Source organism: Apteryx rowi, unplaced genomic scaffold (genome assembly GCF_003343035.1).
Source record: "Apteryx rowi isolate R43461 unplaced genomic scaffold, aptRow1 scaffold_46, whole genome shotgun sequence".
NCBI classification, from domain to species: domain Eukaryota; kingdom Metazoa; phylum Chordata; class Aves; order Apterygiformes; family Apterygidae; genus Apteryx; species Apteryx rowi.
In genome coordinates, this window is record NW_020450716.1 from 1,235,349 (window position 1) to 1,258,267 (window position 22,919).

The window sequence follows — 22,919 nt, forward strand, 5'->3', positions numbered from 1 at the left end:
ACCTGAGTCTAACAAAGTAGATCGTATCACTTACTAAAAATATATAAATGAACATTGACTTTTATTTAGGCTATTGACAAAAGTGGTTTTTCTCCACAATTCCTCAACTTAGATAATTTCAGGGCTGCTATCCAGGCTCTGATATCAAGACATAACTGGCTACTCTCTGGAAATGCTATTTGAGGTTTTTCTTATGATATTATGTCACTGTGCATGGCATATTATTTCAGCACCACATAAAGTATGTGCATGATGCATTATTACCAAATGATACAGAAATGCACAAGTTCCTAAGGAATACAGAAGGAAATCTGTTGTTGATCACTTCTACTCAACTTTGATACAGATTGTTTTAATATTATACTTAATTAACATTTACTGTACCTCCTGTACAACAGCTGTCTTTTTTCACTGAATGCCACAGAGATGTCTGAAAAAAAGAAAAATTAAACAAAAGTAATGGAACAACTTATATTTTGCATGTGTGTATAAGGTACAGTCATGTTTTCTTAGGTATGAGTGTTTTCAAAGGCTCAGATGTTCAACCTCTTGGCAAATTTATTCTCTGTTTTGAAAAGGAATAAAAAAACCCTACTTTGTAAAAGCAAATAAAAGTAAAATGATAGATAGAATCCAAACTTTTATAACAATTGCCYCCTACTTTGTAGGAATAGTGCCACAGATCAGCTTGCATTTTGGGGAAACTTCTGCCTCCTGCTCTAGTCATTCTTCACGCTACCCTGGAACCAAGGCAGTATTTTGATGGTACTTCTTGTTTGATTACTCTCGTCTTCCAGGATCATCTCATCCTGTACTGCATTTTGGAAGAAGATGGACTGGAAGTGTCCTTTATCTTAAAATAATACAAAACAGAAAAAGAAAGCAACCCCAGAGGTTTATTAAGGGCAGAAAGGGAAAGCAAATTTAACGGAAAAGAACTGGCATAGATTTGTCCTTTACAGTCCTAAATGTCAAGATTTAGAAAGCTGGTTTATTCTCAAAGCAGCTGGAACAGTTTAAGTATTTTGACATTGAGTTCTTTGCCCTCTCACAGACTTTCTTAGAAAATTACTGCCCCTTTCTATGTCACTGTCCAAACCTAAAGGGAGGACCAGTAATATTTTATACGTTATTTCAGACTGTAAGCTGTTTGGATCAGTAGCTATAACTGGCTAAACAGTTATACAGTACATAATCCCCAGAGACCCTAAGCTTTCCTGGTGCTTCTAAACCCTGCTGGCAATGCAGTTTCTAGGAATAAACAGTTGCAGAAATGCAGTATTGTTGCTTCATTGATTTTCCCCTCTTTTTGCTCATTTACCTAGCCTGGCTTAGAGGTGATTTTTTCTTGATCTCTGTATCCCCATTCTCTCCCTCTTGTCACCTCTTGCAGATGCATAGAGTACACATTTCTAAATTTCTTGACTTTTTTTCTGAATTCTATCGTACACAAATCACAGGGCACCACTAACCAATCTGTCATGCTGTCCTCTTCAAAGCAGCGCAGTGCTTCATGTGTAATCTTCATCTCATAAAGTGATAATTTCATATGCATCTGGATCTCCTAAACGGCTCCAGGAACCCAGCAGTGGTCTGGCACATCAATGATCCCCCGCAGGGATTGCGCACGGAACGGACATCATCTCTGGAGCAGCTTCAGTTGTCAAACTCCCAAACAGATAAGGGTTTGCACAGTGAGGTATTTGCTTCTGGGCAAGGATATATTAACTAAACCATCCTACTCTTTATATAAGTTCTGTGGAGTATATCACAATGTGAAAGCCAACCTCTGCACCGAGGCTAGGCCAGCTCGGAGGGACTTTGTAGGCAACCTTCTGTGATGTGAGTGGGGAAGGGCTTTCAGATAGCAGAAAAGGGAAGCTTATCTATAATTCTTCCAAGCCTGCAACATCCAAAGAGTGCCCTCTGCTTGGCCTGATTGAGTCAACAGAAGATTTCTAGCACCCTCAGTGAGAGAGAGGTTATTCGGACATAATTTCTCCATGGCTTTTCATTAACTACCCTAACGGGGCACAAGAGGAAATAATACATGAGAGCTGATGTGCTCCTGATTAGCTGCTGTGTTTCTCCTTCTCAGACTCCAAAGAGCAAGAACTGAAATCAAACCAGCTGACAGCTGCTTTTAAGATTTTAAAGGAATCAAAATAAGCTGCACTCACTCTCAGTGGATGTCCTAGGATTCACTGGAACTCGCCCACAGTGCTTCCTTGACTTGAATGTGCATATTAATACTGCTTTTGTTCTTTGCAATGTTCACAGTCATATGAACGTAAAGTCAGATAAACTTAGAGATAAGGAGATCTGTTTTTTAAAGGGACAGAGTAAAAGAAAGGACGTGTAACGTATTCTCATAGAACAACAGATCTGTGAGTGAATTAAATTATAGCACCAGTGTGCCTGAAGCTGGGTACAATAGTGCAAACTCTACATAGTTAACTTTAAGCAAATAAGCCATTGCCAGCTCTCAAGGGCAAAATAAATAAACCTAAACAAAATGTGTTTATTTTAAGAATACATTTCAAAAACCCAGAGCTCACTTCTAATGACATTCTTTCCATTGAGTTCAGTAGGCATTAGATCAGACCTTCAGATATTTGAAACAATGATTTCTGTCGATATCTCAGTCAGCAGTCTCCTTTCATGGGTTTCCTTTTGCTGGCATTTTATCCATCTGTGTGGTCTGTTCTGTAGCTTGATGTGCTGTGCTGCTGCAATCAGAGGAGATCCAAGGATTCCCCAAGTGCTTTCCCTTGAGGGCACTTGGCATGAGATTTTTCCAGGGAAAAGAACCTTTGAACACTCTTTGGATGTATGCTTTCAGAGATGAACATGCAGCAAGTAGTATTCAGAGGCTGACTCTGGGAAAAATATCCCTGCCCAGTCCTCTATACTTTGTCAAACACACAAACACACCCCTGAGGCTAAGGGCTGATCAGTTATATTGCTGTTTGTTTTCTGGAAAAAATCCTAAGGCATGAAATTCAAATGGTATGAATTGACAATGAAATGTATTTTATCATTGATTCACTGGCGGATTGGCCCAGAAAGCCAGGAGTGGTCAGTTTTTTTCAAGGCATTTGCTCCTGGAAAGTAAAGTGAAACCAGATCACTCTATCAAATTATTTTCAATGGTGAATAATGTGGAACAAAGAGRAACTGAGCTCCAAAGTATCCAAAAGTTTCCACAGTCAAACTACTCGTTGTAGCATGATTTGGAAAGATTTCCTCCCCTGGGATGCCACCTTTCATTCTGGGGCTTTGTTCTGCACACTTTTTTTCAGGTAGACCCTGGCAGGTTGGGAGACATAATTGTCACTTGAACAAAATGGAAACCTGCACCAACTTTTACTGGTCATCTTGAATGTTCACTGAATCTAAACCAGGAAGGAATACCTTTTAAACACTGCTGCCGTGATTTACATTTTGATGCTTTGGGGCATTATAGATATTTCTAGTGTACTTTGGGAACAGAAACTTYAAAAAAAGTTCAAAAAGTTTGATAGATAATTATTCACTATGATTCACTATGATTCACTGTGATTCACTAGATTTTCAGAGGCAGCTAATGACGTAGAGTGTCTCCATTTCCTGATGCCTTCTATGAACCAAACTAAAAGGATTCAATTTTCAGAAAGGACCAGCCTTCTTACCACCAATTCTTTCCATGGACTTATGATGGGAGTATTGAAAATTATTAGCTGCTGCTGACAATTTTYACCTTCAAGTCTACAGGACACTTTCTAATTGAAGGATTATTTCAGTGAGATCACCTTCCCTCTCAAACCAAAGAGAGCTGCTCATTTTTCCTACAGATGTACTAAGTTCATGGCATTAAACCTCTGTCAACACCAAAAGCAGTTTTGCATATTGTTGCTTTCTGTGTTGTGGTATGATCTTTTTTATGTACTGTATATGTGTGCAGCCTGAAGTGAGATGGTTCTGATTTTGTATTTCAGGGAAGGCTTTCCTCATAATTTCTAGGTCTTCTATGTCTGCATAGAAGGTTGGGGCTATAGAAGTGAAATTCTGTTCCTTGTAACTCTAAGCTTGTAACAAACAATGCAATTCCACTGGAACCGTGGCAATGTCCTATATTTAGCTGCTGAACCAAAAGTAAAATTTAACAGTGTTGAACATGATTCAGTGGTTGTAAAAACAGAATGAAGATTTTTCATTTGCAAGTTTCCTTCCCAATCTGTTGTCTGCTTTCTCTCTCTCTTTTTTTTTTGGCTATGCACTACCTTGAGGCTACAGGGAATCTTGTACAGTGGTCATTGCATCTTTGTAGGTTGGTTGGCCAGTGTATGACAAACCTATTAAGTGATGTGAATGGCACTCTATTGCTCTGCTGCTAGTGACTGGAAATCTCATCAGCTCAGACTCCCACCCTCTGATTCAACAAGTACTTCTTTCCTTTAGGAGTGAACCTTAAATGAAATTCACATTACAGTTATTTTTCATCAACTTCCTACAGGTTACTTCATCCCACTGACAAGAATATATAAACTGGATGTATTTTTGTAAAGACTAAGAGAAATAATACATTAAATATGACACCACTGCAGCATCTGCACAATCAGATATGGTGATATTGGGTGCCATAGTGGCCCAGTATAGTGTGATATACATGTAAAGCAATACTGAATCTGTTCTTTGCAGAACAACCTCACCACACCCAATCCTGCTGTCAGCCGTTTAATCTGTTATAGAAGAAAAGCTGTGAATATCTGTGGGTGGGAGGACAGTAATCTCTGGGAAAACAAATGCGTTCTTAGCCTGCTCAAGAGCTCATCAGAAAAATGAGTCGGATGCAGCACCCGCTGGCTGTCTAGGAAAATCTCCAGTCCCTCTTGGTGAGGACCAGATGAGATGCCGTCATGCCTGTCACTGAGTGGTCACACATAGCTGGGGACCAGTCTGTTTGATGGCTTATAGGTGAAACTCTGAAGATAAAGATATTGTCATAGCCTCACCAGATTTTATTATAAAGAAAAAAGGGTATAATTTGGGCACTGGGATTTTTTTCCCTCAGCCATTGCCCTGACAGGGCCCACAGCAGATATAATGGTAGAGGTGTGCTGTGGCTGGCTACAAAAGAAAATCAAACATTTTCCTGCAGGATGTGCCCAGCTCACAGCTGCCCTCCACTCCAACTCTGCACATCTCCAAAACAGTGGTTAAGATATCCAAGCAYTTCACACTGTGGAAAAGGAGCAATCCCAGACAGTGCCATGAAGAGAGCATGTGGAAGGAAAGGCAAGCAAATCGATCACGGAAAAATGAGGTAAATGATCCCTTTGACCACCATTTCTTTTGTTAAGCTATTTCCCAGAATACAGTCATAGCATTAAAACTTTCCTTTAGAAAGTCTGTGATAATAACTTTTTTGCACTGTTTCCAGGCAAATTGTCACTTCCGCTCTCTTTCATCTTAAGGCTAGATGAACAACAGCACTCCTCTGTTTTATTTAGTGGTATAGGCTCATTTATGTGATGCTACATACCTTTTTCATGAATGTCTGGCTCTATTTTCTCTAACATAGTACTTCTGCCGTCATTGCAATTCCTGAAAGACTTGTCCGTTTCCCTGATCAGATTCTTCTCTCTTCAAATTTTTCTCTGGCTTTCAATTTCTGTGTCAAGTGCAATGTTTGTGATCCCAGCTCCAAGACACTTCTAACTTCTCACCCTCTCTCTTTCCTTCTCTTCTGGACTTTTCTCATGCTGTGCAATTGCTATTGCAAATGGATGCTTCTCCAACTCTTGTTCACCCTTTTATATCACTGCCGTCTTTCCTCGGTGCTGCCTCTTAACACAAATGTCCTTCCAGATCCTGCTTGTTAGACATCTTTGCTGTTCTTAATTTCTAGCAACATGTCTATGTGAAATTAGTTAACAAATAACGATCAGACAGGAGCCAGTTAAACTTGAGATGAGAGACTTATTAAGCCACACAAAGAAATTTGGTGTGCATTTTTCAGATTCCACTAGGAGCTAGGTACCTGAATCTGAACAGCTTTTTGAACATCTTCCCCAGCAGTTTTTCCCCAGGAATCTGTATGCTGTTTACAGTAACTGCACTGGGTTGGCATTTGTCAGTCTTTCATTCGAGACCAGACAGGGGCTCAGTTCAGAGGCAGTGATGCACTATTTGGGCAGAGGGCAGGGAAAAGGTGTTATCTCCAGGCCCCCAGTCAGTTCACCCAGAGCCATCTCGAGATGTGACATCAGTTGGGAAGAGGTTGGCCTAGTCAAAAAGACAGCAGTCTTCTTTGAGAACCTGTTATGGACTTCAAAATTTAATGTGTCCATCATTAGCAATGTGCTAATCTTCTTGTAGTGAGATACCCATGTTATAAAAGACTTTTCTGAGTAGTGAGATGGAATAAGTTATTTTTGCTAGGATCCCCTGTGAAATACAGATGCCAAGCACTGTTCTCTAAGCCTGTACCAGAAAAGTAATTAGTGGTTTTATCACTAAATAATTTGAATTGCTTCTTTTTAAAGTAGCTATTTCTTGTTAAATAGCTATTTGAATTCTCTTTTTTTACATCTATAGGAAAGCAGCAATGAGTTGATTTGAAAAATACCACAAAGTACATCCTAAAAAGTAAACAATGGAACAATAGCTAACTACAATAGCTATATAGTCCTACTGCAGTGCCTGAAAACAAGAAACCAAAGAGACCGTGAAGCCTGCAAAATTTTCCCTTACTCATGAGTAATCCTACTGGTTCCAGTAGAACAACTCACATGAACAAATGTAAGTATGTATTACCTGTTTCACTGTGTTTGCTTTGTGACTTTACTGATGAAAGTTCAAATCCAGTGCTTGCAGATTTAATCCAAGTTCAATCCTTACCACTGGTTAGTGTTGGGATATTATTCAGCTGTCTCCATTTGTCCTTCTATTTTATTCTCATGCAGATCAGATTTTGCTGGTGCAAATATTGGGACAATGTAACGTGGCCGCACATTTCAATGTAAAAGGTGGGCTAGGCACCCAGTTGGAATTTGCTCCCATCAGATACCAGTAGGTGACAAAGAGAAAAAGGAGAAAGGCAATAGAGTGAGGAGGAGCTGCTTGTTTTTACCAGTGTGTGTTGCTCTTAACTAGACACTGCTGTCCGTGTTATGCGGGAGTAGCACGTCACTGGGACTTGCTGATTTTCACAGAGCAGTTTAAGGATGTGAAGGACAGATCAAAATTGGGGCTGGCCTGCAGTGTTTGGGATATTTGCAAGCAAACTCAAAATGCTCGGAAGTTTTATATGAGCCACTACGTGCAGACACTCATGGGTGCTTATCTGGATTTTTTCCCCCTCTTTCCCTGACAGTCTCTTAGTATCCCTTTATTTCCCATTTTTCTGCCTTTTTTCCTTATTGGACACAAGCATTTGACTCATTTCAAAGTATCAGCAGAAGACTGGTGAAAAGCCTTCCAAACTCTGTTATTGACAATGGATAATTGGAAATAGACAAAATAACTCCTGTATCCTGGGAGAAAGAGGATCAAAAATGATGGAGTGATACCGGTCAGGTTCTTCATATCAGAGTTCCTGTAACAGAGCACTGCGTAGCAGTGCTGCTGCAGCGTTTTTGGTTTGGCAGCAAAACAGGAAGACCAGAAGGAAACAGTCATTTGGGTCAGATCCTTTTTGTAAGCTTAGTTACTTAATCTGGGTCAATTCTGAAATGAAAACCTAAAGCATTTTATTTTGAAACTGTCAAAATGAAATGCTTGGGTTTTTCAAAATGTTTCCACGCTTTCTTCTGCAGCCTTGACTGACAACCCCGATTCACAGTCAGATCTTGCTCCTCTGAAATGGCATTTTTTGGTGAACTTAATCTTCAACTTTTTAAAAAATTAATTGCAAAGTGTTTACTTACACCTCATTCACAAGATTTATGACAGGCCACCACAAGGCAGAGCTCCCTGCTGATGGCAGATGAGTGCCTCACAGCAGTACCAACTTGCTGCAGTATCAATTTTCTATGATTTTCTATGCCATGTTCATTTTGCAGAATAACCTGGTCCATGACATTCCCAGCTTCTCACCACTGACTCATCAAGTGGTTCAGGCTCAAGGCTTCTAATGCTGCAGCTTAATGACAAAGAGATTTTTGGCACTCTCACTGGCTGCTGGTGAATGAAAGGAAGTGTGCCATGAACGTTTGCTTGGCTTTAATCTTGCTCTGTCCTATGGACAAGTGGATTTAGAAATGTAGCAATTTTCTAAACACAGCGCCATTCGCCCGCCCTGTATTGCCTCAGTCCCTTTAGCACTCGTCCATCCCTGTACATGTTTGACTCAAAGTGGCTTTGCCGGTGGCTAGCTTGGCCCTTCATATATTTCACATCTTCAAGTCCAGGCCTCGCTTGTGATGTAAGCAGCAGAATATATCTACCATGCAGATTATGCCCCAGGGTCTAATAAGTATTGCTGCATTTAGACGTATGGTGTCTGTCTGGAAGGTCCCAAGAGATTAAAATGATACTCAGTTGAAAGGAGAATGAAAACTGAGAGGCTGCTATCACTGGAGGAGAGAAAGCCTCTGTTTATGTACAACTGGTCACTTGTTGGGCAGATGGAGAGAACACGCGCCTCCCCACATTGTTGTGTCAAACCTCAAACTGTAAACCTGACCTCGCAACACCTCTTGAGAGGGGCCAAAATAATCCCTAAATCACTTTGTTTTGGGCATCTCAGTATCTTGTGGGATTTTGCAGTCTGCAAGGTGGCTGGCCTCTGGGGCATACCTTGCTGGTGTCAGGTGATTACTGTGCTCTGCAAAGGGAAAAAGAGAGTTTAGATGTAGAGACTGATAAATCTAAATGCTCAGAACTTTTATTTTATAATTATTTTATAATTCCTAAGTTAGCCTCTCAGTGAAACTTTAAGTATTTGCCTACAAAGATCTGAAAATATCTGTTAGTTTTATGCTGGACCACTTCCCCCCCCCCCCAAATGTTGGCAACTTTACGAGATTCCAAATGGGATCTGTTGACTCAGAGTAAGATTTCCAAGTACATACATGCCCAGTGTCAGGGCCTTTTTACTGGAGGTCGTGTTCCAGCTAATAACCCTAGCTAATGGGGTCACGCTCAGCAGTACTAATTCGGGAAATAAATTCTTTAGTATCCCTAAACCTTTGACTCTTACCCAATATACCAAATTAAGCATATGACTACTGGCACAATAATTTGATTTTTTCATTGTCATGTGGTGGCTTGTTAGTTTGTTTCATGATGCATCAACTTTTACATCTAAGACTGATATTGCTCCCTTAAGGTTAACCATTATCTTGCATCTTATTCATTAGAAAGCAAGGGATGTCTAAGTACCAGTGACATGAGTTTTCTAAGCATCTCTGTTTACAGTAAGTACAGGACAGCTTTAAAAAAAATCTGTGAGGCTGGCTTTAATGGTGGCATAGCTCGCATAGCAACATTTTGATGCACTCCTTAGGGCATGGATTGTGAAATGTTCCAGTTTATTCCTTTCCTCTGAACAATGCCCAGCTATACTAACAGTAAATTTTGACAAAGATTAATTGTAGGACTGTAGGAACAGCTGATGTGCACTCCTTATAAAATGGTGCCTTAGTGCATTTACCATTGCCAGAAACCCTTGCCCACTTTTAGGATTCAGGGCTTCTCTGGCCGGTGTAGCAGTGGCCTGGAAGATGAGCCATCCGTTCTCTTGCTTGGGTGTAGCACAGACCCATGTAGCACAGTCCTTTCCCTGAAAATTCATGGTGGTTAGATCTTAGTAAAACATATGCCTGTGTGATATTTGCAGCTGACTGTTGGCAAAGCAAAGTCCGGAGCAGCAGGCTACATGTCGAAACGCTCAGCCTTTTCCCTTGCATCATGCGTGCTAGCTGTGAGATGACAAAACCAGCCCAACTGTTGCTTCTGTTATAGCATAGTTATGCCATGGCCCTCATGGCAGATGACTGAGGTGAAGGTATTAACATAGTTCACATTCACTGTGTGCTGGCACGCTGTCCTCCCGGCTCTGCCCAGGRCCCTGCGGGTGGTTACAGCACATGCTGTAGTTGTCTGCATGTCTGTCACAGCCTCAGGAGCCATCCTGCCCCATCCCATTGACTACTGGAAAAAAAGAAAGAAAATGCAGCAAGAATGGTGACTTCAGGTTATGATTTTGAAGGAGCCAGGGACCAGGCTCCTGCAAGAAGGGTCCCTTTTCTGGACACCAAAACAAAGGGTCAGAACCAAGTAGATTTAATTTTCCCTTCCAGAAGAGTGATTTTGCTGAAGCACAGACATGCAGTAGCCTGGTCCCTCAGACTCGCTGAAATGTGTTCCTGTTATCAGAAAMCTCTGCTGCCTGTGAAAATCTTCATAGTACTTGCTGCTCTTTGGGACTGAGCAGATATATAGTCACATGTAACTCAGCACATTATATATCTCCTCAATGTCCCTGATTTAAAAATCCCTTTTTCACATGGTGGCAGATTTGTCTGAAATTTGAGGGCTTGGCTTATGCTCAGGTGAATGTGCCATATGGTCCTGGTTCCACTCTCTGACCAGCCAAGTTTAACTAGTATAATTAGGCTTGTGGGGCAGTTACCCTTAAAGAGGGAAGCTGAAACTGTCTTAGCATGCTGGCTGAACTTATGGCTGGATACTTTACTTCCAGTCACATTGCATCATATGGCACAACCCAACTGCACAGACAGTCGAGTGAAGGGAAGAAGGACAGAAATGAAACACTGACAAAGTTAAGAGAGAATTTTCCTGTGAGAGGGAATTGGAACCAATATCCATGAGACCATTCCTGACTTGGTCACCCACCTATATATTCTTGAGTCATTTAGACTCTAATCTTGGCCCAGCTTCTCATTTTCTTCTGTTTAGGCTGAGAACTGTTCCCTGGACTGCAGCTCTGCAAATTCCCAGCCTGAGCTCCCTCTGCTGGCACTGGCTCTGCAGTGCCCACCTGCGCAGGCGAGCGGGCAGGAAAATGTACTCCCCCCCAGAAAGCTATTTAACAAACAGGCCCTGTAAAATTTCTCACAGCTGGGGTATACGGGTCCAAGTTCCTTGCTTTGCTCTTCTTCCACTTCTGGGATGAGTACCTTAACCACCAGGCTGCTGGCAAAACCTGTATGGGTGCCTTTTAGCCCCTCTGTTGGATGGGTCTCAGTCTTGTTTCAGGCAGTAACAGCAAAAGGGAGATTTGGGCCTGGGTCTCCTACCTCCCAGGTGAACGCCCTGTAGAGTCACCATTGCTGTTAGGTTTCATCTTCAGCAGATGCTTATTTAATTATTTACCTTCCAGTAGAATGACTCCAGCCCTGGGAGTGGAGAGAGACTCATCCCAGACTAGCCAAAAACCTGGTCTCGCTGTGGTAAGCTTGGGAAGAGCCAGTAAGCAGAAAACTCAGACTCAAGTTACTAGTTTGATTCAAGCAGAGCAGGGGTTTGAACCAGGCTCACTGCAAAGTGCCCTAACCTTCCTGCTCTTACTACTCATAATTGCTCAGTTTTCTACTGGAAATTCTTTTGGGAAAACTTCCCAACTCCCTAGGTAACATGTGTCACTGACTGACACATCCTTTTGCATCATGAGAAAATTCTTTCAGAACCTTTTCTGAAGAAAACCTGTTTTCTGATGAGAACTTTTTCTGATGAAAACCTATTTCCCCACTAGCTCTAAAAGAAAGTCAAGATGCCCATGTAAATTACTTCTGTACTAGAAAAGCAGGCAGTAAAGCAGTGTTAGGAAAAGGCATTCTGTTTCCAAAGTTGCATTAAGCAGAAAAAAATCCAAATGCATTAAGTGCCTAGTTTTGTCTACTGATTCATGTTCATTGATCTGGTGCTTCTGTTGAGCCCACAGAAGTCAGTGTTCTGGGATCCGTCAGCACAAACCGTATTTATGTGCCAGGGGTTTTGACTGTGAACTCGTTGCAGGAAGAACTGTGCATTATTACGTATTTGTGCTCCACCTACCAGTGCTTTTGATAATATTGCAAAGGCTTCTTGCTGTTATTCCAGGCGAGCTCTTTCACCATGGTCGTCACTCAGAGCAGGCAGGGAAAGTGCAGTCCTTTCATTGCCACAGGTTTCTTGGCAGAGTTTTAATGGGTTTTGGACTGCTGTGGGCTGAGCTCCAGGCTGTAGAGGTAGGAGGCGTCCTGTGGTTTGTATGGAGGTGCAAAAGGGTTACTGCCCACTCTTCAGAAGAGAGGAAAAAGAGACGAAAGGTGGCACAGCAGCCACTTCTTTGTTCTGTAGTAAGTTGCTCCCCCCCACCCCCCACCTTTGCATTGTAGCCACAGCCAGAACTGCTAGTTGATTATTAGGTTTAGGACCTTTTTTTTACTTTTCTTTCTTCTTTTGAAGGAAAGGAAGGAAAGGGAGGAATTCAGGACAGGACAGACCGGTTATCACACCAGAGATGCTGAGCTAAATCCAAAGAGGTTTACTCATTTTTTGTCTTGGGTAGTGCTCCTTCTGTAGGGAATGGGAATTGTGCCTGAAGAAGGACTACAGGATTTGACCCAATGAAATTAACTTACAAACCTTTCTCGTGGCTCACAGAGAGTAATTGCCTTCAAGCTCTCTTTAGAGGGTGCAGTCATACAGGTTCAAAATAATGTTTGGGCTTTTTTTCTCTTTCCTTACTGTATTTTTTTTTACCTCTTTACAGTGTTCTTTTCCCAGCCGGTGGTCTTTCCTACAGCTGATTTCTAATGTTTTACAGGATGACTTACACATCCTGCCTTAGCAGCAGACTAATACCCAGGTTTGAATTACTATTGAATAAGCAGCAATGAAATCTCTGTCAAAATAACCAGTAGTTCCAAAAACCACAAACAACAAAACAAGCAGAGTTGAACTAACTCAGCAAGACCATTTGTAGAATAAGGGACTGTGAGTCATTTTTCTTTTCCCTCCCTCAGCAAACTCCATTGCTGCCTCGCACAGCCCCGGGGAGGGCAGGTGGAGTGGGTAGGGCATGACTTCAGAAAGTTAAAAAAAAAAAAAAAAGAAAGTCGACATCACTCATATCACATGACAAGAAGAGACCAATGGAAGCAGGTTATGGAAAGGGGAACAGTTAAATTTGTAATTTTGGTTGTGTGAAACACTTCTTTGGGCCTCATAAACAACCACAGAACCACAAGTTGGGTACAGAGGCAGTCACACAAGAGCGGGTCCGGGATATTGGTCAGCAGGCAGGGCGAATCGTTTTGACTGCAAACCACAGAGTTTCGTAGAGTGGTAAGCATCATCAACCACAACTGATCCGCTATTTTTTTTTTCTTTTAAGAAACAATTTTGGAGTTGATTTAGCAAAAGAACCTTATAATCTGCTTTGCATTGCTCCAGAGGCACTGGGAGATAATAGAGAGTGATGGCTGGGAGGAGGGTGGTAACAATGACCATTCTTCATTTTTCACTTCCCAAGGTAGAAGAAATCATATATTCCTTCACTTTAAAGAGAGAGTAAGTTTTAAAGAGGAAACAATGGCTTCAAACAGCATATTTGAGTCACTTCCTTCTTACCAGCACTTCTTGAGAGGTAAGTGCCATTGAGACTTTCTAAATGTGCTTTTTACTATCCCATGCTTAAGAAAATGCATGTTTGGAGAACATTTTGAGACACTCTTGTAGTACATCTTGTTTCCTGCTCCTGTTTTCTTTGAGGAGTTCTAAGTGAAGCTAATATTTGAGCTTGTAGGAATACTATCTCATTACTTACCAGTCCTTTAAAGAGTTCATAAGAAGGACTAATTTGAGCTGTTCAAATAGTCATTGCATGCTTGTGAATTTTCTCTTCATAAATCAAAGTGCATTAGAATAACTCCCATGAACTACTGCAGATACAGTAGCAGTAGCACAAGCCCTTTTTGCTTCTTTTTGGCAGAATTAGGACTTTGCAAGCCACTACCATGAAAAATGACAGACAAGAGCATACGACACATGTTGCAGACTAAAACACAGTGAGCGAGTAGCAAGCTCATGTGTACAGCCAGCAGAGCGTGATGCTGTCTCATTTATGCTACACTTACAGACAAGGTAAAGGCACGTTCACTGGGAAGAAGTCAGAAAAGGTTAGAAACCTGCTTAAAGTTAGCTGCAACTCACGTGGCTCAGGAAAAGAAGTGGCGTGGATAAACTCAGTTGCTGTTGATGCCCTGTAGGTCTCAGATGACTGTGAATTATCGGCTGCAGCCACCTTAGAGAAATGAAGCAGTCCTTTAAGGGCTGAGACGGGAATTAAACTGCATCACCCAGCAATCTTTTTTAAACAGTGACAAAGAATTTGCAGAAGGTCGTTCTGATATTCTCACAAACCCCTGTGGAGCAAATGGTTTAGTCATGGGTTATTCATACTAGCAAGCCAGGTAGTAGCACAAGAAACTTGTCTGCTTCCTCGTAACTACCCCCCTAAATAGCCAATGATACAACTGAACTTTTCCCCTTTGACATGATCCTCTGACCACTCGAGCCCTTTGCTGGGCTGTGCCTGTGCAGATGACAGCGCGTACACAGCCATATGCAGATCGCTCATCAGACTTGGCTGGGCACTGCAAAAGAGCAGCACTTCATCRCTCTTTATAGTTACAGACTACAGTTTCCCAGCCTTGCTGGTGGTGTCAGTGTGAGTCACGCGTTATTCATATTAATAAGGAGGCTGCGGAATGCGGAAGGCTTGGCTCAGCAGCGGTGCTGCAGCAGGCAGCACCGTCAGCGCCAAGCTGCTCCTGCCCTGCCGCTCTCCTCCGGTGAGGACACAGGGCGAACGCGGAGCAGAGAGATGTTAGTGCTCTCTTCTTGCTTCCTTTTCTTCTTTCTGCCCTGTGTATTGAAGGTTTTTCTGCATCTATTTTTACTGAGAGTTGAATCACAGCGAGCTGCATGAGACACACAGGCTTGCAGTGTCGTCTTGCCTGTGCAGGTGAGATACTGAAGGTTTAGCAAGAAGTTGCTAACTGCTTTCCGACACACTCAGTGCTAGCGTTTCCTCAGCGCTGCCACCAAGCAAAGGAAGCAATACTGGTAGAATAACAAGAAAGATCTTCCTGCATTTCATCAGCTCTTTCTTTTTTTTCTCTCTTTTTCACTCACACAAATGTTTACTGCAATCCGTAGCACAGGAAGACTTCTTGAGGAAATTTTGTGCCTTTGCTAAAGTAACAAAGTGAACCTCGTGGGGCCACGCTTGTCATGTGTGGCAGTGCACAGCCAGCTCAGGGGTGAGCTCAGGGGACGATGGATGCCATGTCATGGGCCAGAGCTCAGACAGCTCCAGAGGGGCTGAGCGGAGACCAAGGACCGAGTATGTGTTGGCTAGAGAAGGTGGCATTTCATTAAAGTTGGTTAATCCAGCAAATGTTTTAGCTTAACTCTTCAGTATGGGTATTGTTATCTTCCTCATTGCTGTTGTCCTTATTGTTAATGTTGTTATGGTGCCAGTATTTTGGATTCTGTTCATGGACTAGGTCCCCATTGTGCTGGCTAACTTAAGGCATTTGTCCAGTTTTTTTGCAATGCTGGTACAGATCCTGGTACATATCCAGCGTAAGCAAGATCAAACTCCGGCAGTACAGTGCTAGAAAAGCTTGGGCAACCACGCGTCAGTTGAGTTATAAAGCAAACGTTTCATCATTGAGAAAGAATATTGTGTTTAAACGTGGAAGCCTGTGACAGTTTTCCAGCAGTTCCTTTTTTGTTTCTCTCTTTACTCAAATGAACTTCAGACARTTTCAAAATCCTGGACTCAACAAGAGTAACACTTGGGCCTTCGAGCAAGAAAAATAATTATCCCTAGGGTGGATTGTTCTCACCCGTATTTCTCAATAGTGTTTACATAGACTGGTCATTAGAAATGTCCAAACCCGTCTCTTTTCTTTTTTTCCCGCCAAAATTTATTGCACTTTCTCTCTTAACTGAAATTATGAGGTAAAGGGAAAAATAACAAGTTGTTTTCTGCCATGGATTTCACTTTATCAGTCCATGCAGTTCTCTGAGAAGGAAATCCATAACTCTTTTTTAGCATGATACTATGTGAAAATTGGGAAAAAAGAGGGGAGTGGGGAAGCAGAACAATTGTTCCAGCCTCTGTGAACAGTGACAGACATAGAAAGCCTGACATATTAATTGAATGTGGTATACCACAAAGGATATGGCCCTTTTTCTATCACACCACACCAGGTCCTTGCTTCTGCCACTAGGTAAAGAAATGAAGATGATTACATTGAAACCTCCAATGGTGTGCTCTGCCTGCTGAACATATTCAAATGTTTACCAACTCTGCTTCTAATGACAGCCTCATTTTTCTAATGTCCTATTTCAGTTTATGGGTCTCGGCTTGGTGTTAGGAATACAAAATAATAGCATTTCTAAGTGTCCTGCTACAGTGCAGCCAGCAGAAAACAGTCACTCCATTTGTTTCTCAAATCTGGGACTATATCGGCAAGACTGTAGTTCAAACTTTCACCATAGTGTATATTCATAGTAGAAGGAGGGATTTGCTGGTTTTGTAAGGGTTCCCCACAGGTTTGTGTGCATCGGCTGAGCCACAGCAGTGATATCTTTCGGGCAGGGAGACCATGAAAACAAGATCCATTGGGATGTCTTCTGTTTAAGAGTGTGTATATAGTTTTAAAAGGGAGCCTAGACAGTTACATGATATTGCCTCACCCCCATAACTTCTTTTTTTTCTTAAGGGCATTGGACTGTCTTGTAAGGTTTCCTAATAATTTTGCCTGCAAAGAAAGACTAATCATTTTGCAGGGTTTTATGGGGCTCTAAATAGCACGAAGCATCATATTTTCCAGGAGGGTACCTTTTCCTCATTTTTCCTTTTGTTGCAAGATCTAATTATTTCAATATGCAAAGAAGGTTGCTCCTGGTTTTGCCTTTGTTGTGTTTTTTGTTAATTAATCAAGGCATTGAAGAATTGTGGTGCAAATTTTTGTTGGTTTCTTATCAAATAGAAAAAAATTCCATAGGAGCACTTTTACCACCTGGAAAAAATACACTTTGCATACTTCCTTCTTAGTTATAATACTCCAGTAGTGCCCAGCCCAAGGTATTTTCCTTTGCAAACGCTAAATTAAAATGTAGCAAGAAGCTCTTCTTGCTCAGAAAGGCTTCCAAGCCTGATCCTGTGAACACTCACATGTAAGTGTACTCTTTCTCATCGCAAGTCAGTGGTTCTGACTTGCCTGGGGACTGGATTTATGTAGGCAGACTCCTAACGTCCATGGTGCTATATGTGAGTGGAGGAAGCAAGGTCACCTGAGACTCCCTGTTATGTGACAGATTTACGCTCGCAGAGTACGAGACCTCCTTGTGTATGAATGTTTGTCTCCAGAACGTCCTGCGTGAACGGTGGGGTAGCATCACCTCAAAGTCTGGTCAGCTTCACTCCTCTCTGGAGCTAGATGCTAAGCGTTATCCACAGCCCCGCTTTTATTCAACAGAGTACATTATCCCGACTGAAATCAAGGCAAACATCCACCTCTGTCGTAAGTGTTTCCAGGCTCAGCCCTTTAGTAGTTGTGGTGCACGCTGGGGCATTGAGTACTGCGGAAAGGCATCTAACGCCAGCACAGCTATTCCCTTTGGGCTCTGATATGCGACACCAAACAAGCTCAGCAGAGTGGAAGTGCAGCCTCCTCCCCGTGGAGGACTTTGGAGGCAGCCAGCTAGCTCATTGCATCTGCGGGGTCATTAATCCTTAGACGGTTTTCTGGGAGGAAAAAAAATAGCTGAAAATTTGATAAAGATTTCAGCCCTTTAGGATTTGTGATACTATTARAAGTAATCAGATACTAGAAATATCTCAGCAAAAGACGTGTTTCTTTGGGAGATGCGCAATACACAGCACTGACATGTATCTGGAAAGCTCTTTTCACTTGCTCCACTAGTAAATGAACCCTATCTTTTCGCAATAGAATACACTATTGTCACTGAGTAGAGAGGAAAGTTTCCAGCATTCTTGCAGACTGTCAGAACTGTAACAAAGAGTTAATTTGTGTCAGCACTATAAAATGCTAGCTGCATCTTGTGAATAGGAAATTGAACTAAAACTCATAAAAATCTTGGCTTTCTAGAATAAAAAAATTTACACAATGTCTGATTTGCACAACCTTCTCTCTGTTTGAGACTTTTTCATTTAAAAGCTTTGAGAAACAACCAAACACAGGTTGTACCTGAACACAGAAATTCCTGTGAAGTAGGGGCTAAGTGTCTGACAGAGATGAATGCATTGCTTTGGTAAGATCAAGAGATTTTATCCTGGGCCTAAATACTAAATTCAGTGTTTAATCAGTCGCTCAGTGTAGTGATGTGCTGAGCCTGACAGCATTAACAAGGACGTAATGGTCATGGTTGGTTGACAGATACCCAGGATTGGCTTGCCCTTTATCATGTGCCATTAATAAGAGATTGTTGGTTTGCAGCTGTGCCTTTGAGTGTGTTTTAGCCAGAGGCTTGACCTCTAGTTCTGAGATAGTTCTCTAATGGGAAATAAAAGTTTCTTCCCTGCACTGCCAGTGTATGCAGTATGAATAGAAAATAAGCTACATTATTTTTCATGACTAGAACATAATCATGATTTAGTTTGATTGCTAATGAATGACCCCAAAAGAACAGTCTGCTTATATTTACATGCATATGAAAGCCAGTGATATTGGCAAGACTATGAACATAATGTATGAACTCCTGAAGAATCCTATTTCTAAACACAAAATGAATATTTGCATCATCTTATTATTCTAGAAGGGAGAATCTACAGCTAAACCAAGAATGGTAAAGAAATTACTATTCTTGGATTTATAAATAAACATACTTGCTTTTAAAATGTAAGCAGAAGAAATCCTAATGAAATGATGAAGGCATTTTTCTGCAAAACTATGAGATTGTTCCACCAACAGGGGAAACTCATCCTATTCTGACATCCCTGCCACGTGCACGGGGGATGTGCTGGGTCACAGCGGTCTCTGCTGCACCTCTGAAGTGGCTGCCTTGGAGGGCTGGGCAGGGGTGTTGGTGGTGTCAGATCCCTTTTTGTCGTTGTGGAGCACAAAGGGGGAATGCAGAGTAGGTTCAGGAGCTGAAGGGAAATGCCTCTTGCAGGAAAGAGATAGGGTGGGCTGGTGCTCTGCAGCAACTGTTGGCTATGATACCTCAGTGAGTGATAATTTGAGGTTGCTCACCCCGTGACAAGAAAGGGAAACCTGTCTGCCTCATACATGCACAGCATAAGAGTTTGTACGTAGGAGGTTACCGCAGAGTATCTGGCTGGCCCTGGTCGCTTGGCGGAGGAGGAAGGCTGAACCATGTAGCTATAAAGACTTTGCTCCAACATGTGGGCTGCTCCTGCTGAAAGGCATGGATGCCTGACTGGCACCTGGATTAGGGCACCAGTGCCAGTCCGGCAGCCCCAGCAGTAGGGTAGGATACAAGTAGCTTTGGCGCTGAGTAAGAGGATTGGTTTACGTTGTTTGGTAAGGGAACAACTGCTCTTTGAATCCAATCCTACCTTGAAGCCAAGAGTTCAGCAGGATCTGTAAAACAGTTGGGTATGAATATAGATAACAGTTTCTTAATACGTACCAGCAAGGTAAAGAAAAAACAAGCTTTGAAAGGGTTAAGTTCTCCCCTTGTCTCTCACTGCCATATTTCAGATCACAAACCAATCTCTTTTAAAGCTTGGAAAGAAAGCTTCCTGTGAAGCAGGTCTGTCATCTGCAAAATGAATTGCAGCTTCCTCTGAGACATCTGGTACTGGCCTCTGGGAGAGACAGGACACTGGGTTAGGTGAATCACTGGTTTGAGAGAAGGGCAAGAAAACATTACGCTGCCTCCATTACCTCTTCTGTGATCTTCTGAGCGTGAATAATATTTGTATAGATTTGAGTCCATTTTTGAAATAGTAGAAGAGTGCTACAGGTATCTCCTTTCAAGTGTGTAATGAAAAGTGCTGGGTGACAACGATGGAGAAGCTGGGAGTAGTAGAGCATTTACAAAAGTCTACAATGAGTTGGTGAAGTCCATGCACATGACAGCATATCCAGAGTGATGCTGAATGCAAGCTACATCATTCTTGTTGCCAGTGGAAAAAAAAGACTAGAAATTAAAAATGCAGACTGCCAGTGAATACTTTTCAGAAGAAATGCTTTTTCTTCCACTAAAGTCCCAGCAAAGTAGGGCATGGGCTTACAACCAAGACACCAAGTTCAAAACATTGAATTCTCTTAAAAAATTTATTCAGACAATTAAAATATGAAAAATGGATATAGAAGAAATGACTGTGAGAGTAGAGAAGGAGAGAACACTGGTAGTTGCTACCTGGTAGCACTTCCAATTCATCCTTAATACTGTCTGCAGGGCTCACCACTTCTGCTTGCAAGTGAAACTCTGTGAAATTGGGTGGTTTCACTTCACAAAGATCTGTGAGAACATTTTCTCTGGCTTTGATCTGCCTGGGTTTTTTGGCCTGTGCTTTTTGTTTTGAGTTTCTGATTCCAGTGAACCCCAAAGCAGTCCAAATTAGGGGCTTGGGGGGKTTTCTTTTTCTTTCTGAGTATTTTGTCTTGCAGTGTGCTTTCTCTTGTCTGTTTTCATGCTGAAGCTGTGATTTTGAGACATGCTCAGAAGCTGCCATTAGGTAGGGTTTTGACTGTAAATTGAAAAGCTTACCTCTCTTACAAATCTTTCCATGAATGTGTGTGAGGAAACTTGAAGCCTGTCAGATTTAATAAAATTTGCTATAAACATTTCACTCAGCTGTACTTAGGGCAAACTGTACAATCCTTGTCAAACTAGCAACTTTGGAAGGCATTGACCCAGACCTTGAAGTGCCCCTTTGGGTTTTTTGAAAGAGAAAGATGACCACTTGCAAAATATCTTGAATGTTATGGATGAAGCACCACAGAGCGCAGCTGAGCATCTGTTTCCTTTGCGACAAATGTCTTGCACATTCTCAGCCCCAACCCTGCCTACGTCTCTCATAAGCACATTTCCTAACTGGTTTTCTGGCATATACCTGTGCCGTGCACCCCAGACACATGCCTCTGAGGTATTTGGGCATTTACAGAAGCTTCAAATGACTATCCGAGTTTGCTAAGCTCAGTAAGCATTGCTAAACCATCCTGCACAGGCCCCTGTTTTGGCGAACCTGCAACRTAAGTGCAGTGAGCACACTGAGCAGAGGCTGAGGGTGGTGTCACACCCTTTGCAATGGGCAGATGAGCCTTTGTGCCTTTCAGCATTCATATCTCTATTTATACTTACTGCAGTATCGAAGGATAGTGGAAGGTAAGCTGGTAGAGCAAAATCAAAGCACTAGTCTGTCTGGCACAGAAAGTAAAGACAGATGCAATTGCATGGCTGTAAGTCACCGCCAGCCAACCCTTCAGAGATGCTGGTATGTCCTGCGATGGTGAGCGGAGGCGGGAGATGTATCTCTGTTTTTTCACTGCTGTTATTATCCATGCTAGATAGATTTAAACTAGCACTGCTCTACTCCCACCTGCCTGCAGCTGCACTTTCCCTTTTCTCTGTAGACATCACCAGGAGCAGAAAACATGCCCCAGAGCCAATTCTTAGGATAACATCCTGGCTCCACCCGGTTAGTGACAAGACTGCCATCGACTACTGTGGGGCTGGCTCTTTCCTTTAAGAAAAAAAACAGCCAGAAAAATATGAAGATCAAGTCCAAGTTGTGAATAAGATAGGATGTGAACTCTGAATGCCAGTGTTGAAATGGAGCCTGAAGGAAACAGAATTAAGGCACAAGTTTATTTCATGTGACTCAAATTAGCAGAACTAAAACTTGAGAATGAAAATTTTTCTCTCTTTCACCTACGCAATATTGGTGTGTGGTGGAACAATTATTTATGGCATACACTGCATGGTTATAGGTGGAGTTTTGAGGTGACTGGGGCTTTTCCTGGTTGGTAGCTGTTGATTTGTACATAGTGATCATGAATTTAAGAGTGGAATGCGCAAGATGTGTTTCCTCACTGAGCAGTGGACTCGTTATAGGAGAGACACCAACAGAAACACTCATTAGCACATGCCATCTCCTGGTCTTCTGTAGAAGGACAGAGTGGGACAGGACTTCTGTTGAGTGCAACAGCAGATCTGGAAAGCAACCCTGGAAGCATTTTCCAAGTAAGAGGCAGAGGTTACCTGTGTGACCAGTCTCCACACGACAAGGCTACTATGACTGTTGAACATCTGTCTGCGTTGCACATGATCCTGAGCAGAATACTGATATGAGACTACAAGCTACGCCCAATTCATAGGAAGTGTAATTTATTTTACAATACAGTTACTAGATAATATCAGACTTCTGTAAAATGCTTCTGTTTTTCAGGGCCTATATGTAAATGAGCTTTGGGTTTTGCATAGGTTGGGTGTAACAGAATTCATAGCTGGAAGATACATTCAAGTTAAGACTTTGTTACCCCATTTGCATGGGGGTCGATGAATCAGTTACTACAGTATGGGGTGATTTAATTGCTCATATATCATGCATTCTCTGCATGCTTTGCAAAGAAATTCAGTACCACTTTGTGCGTTGCACCTCTGTGGATCAGAGGCAGGGAGCTATGGTGGTTACCTTGTCTGGGGTCCTCCACCAAGCTGGCAGCAGTGCTAGTCACTAGACCTGTGTCCAMCAGATCACAGAAACTGTGTGCACTTCTATGCTGAATGGCTTCCCATTTTGTGGCCACCATCTCACCTGAACTAAAGCCTGGGTGACAGTGTGTAGAAAGCACTCTGCTCATGACTCTAGTTAGGGAAATGAGGTGTGCTCAGAAGCTACTCAGGCAGGTCACAGTTGTCTTCTCGCTAAAATAAACCCAGCACAGGCAGCCGCAGTGTGCTTTGTTTCCTAC

The 22,919-nt window shown here is 42.2% G+C and overlaps 1 protein-coding gene and 1 long non-coding RNA gene across 4 annotated transcripts in view; one reads left to right on the forward strand and one right to left on the reverse strand.

Annotated features, from left to right (window-relative positions):
- Positions 1–8,204: 8,204 nt before the first annotated feature.
- LOC112971834 lies at positions 8,205–15,335 on the reverse strand. The gene is made up of 4 exons (XR_003255476.1): positions 14,146–15,335; positions 12,004–12,188; positions 9,638–10,137; positions 8,205–8,809 (listed from the first exon to the last, which is right to left on the reverse strand). It is a non-coding gene; the product is annotated as an uncharacterized LOC112971834 (long non-coding RNA).
- RUNX1 (runt related transcription factor 1) overlaps positions 13,107–22,919 on the forward strand; it is a 180,171-nt gene continuing 170,358 nt past the window's right edge. For all 3 annotated transcript variants that reach the window (XM_026077618.1, XM_026077619.1, XM_026077621.1), the window contains exons 1-2: positions 13,107–13,278; positions 13,466–13,579. In XM_026077618.1, the coding sequence (XP_025933403.1) occupies positions 13,525–13,579 (55 nt within the window). In that variant the 5' untranslated portion in view covers positions 13,107–13,278; positions 13,466–13,524. The remainder of the gene's footprint in view (positions 13,279–13,465; positions 13,580–22,919) is intronic.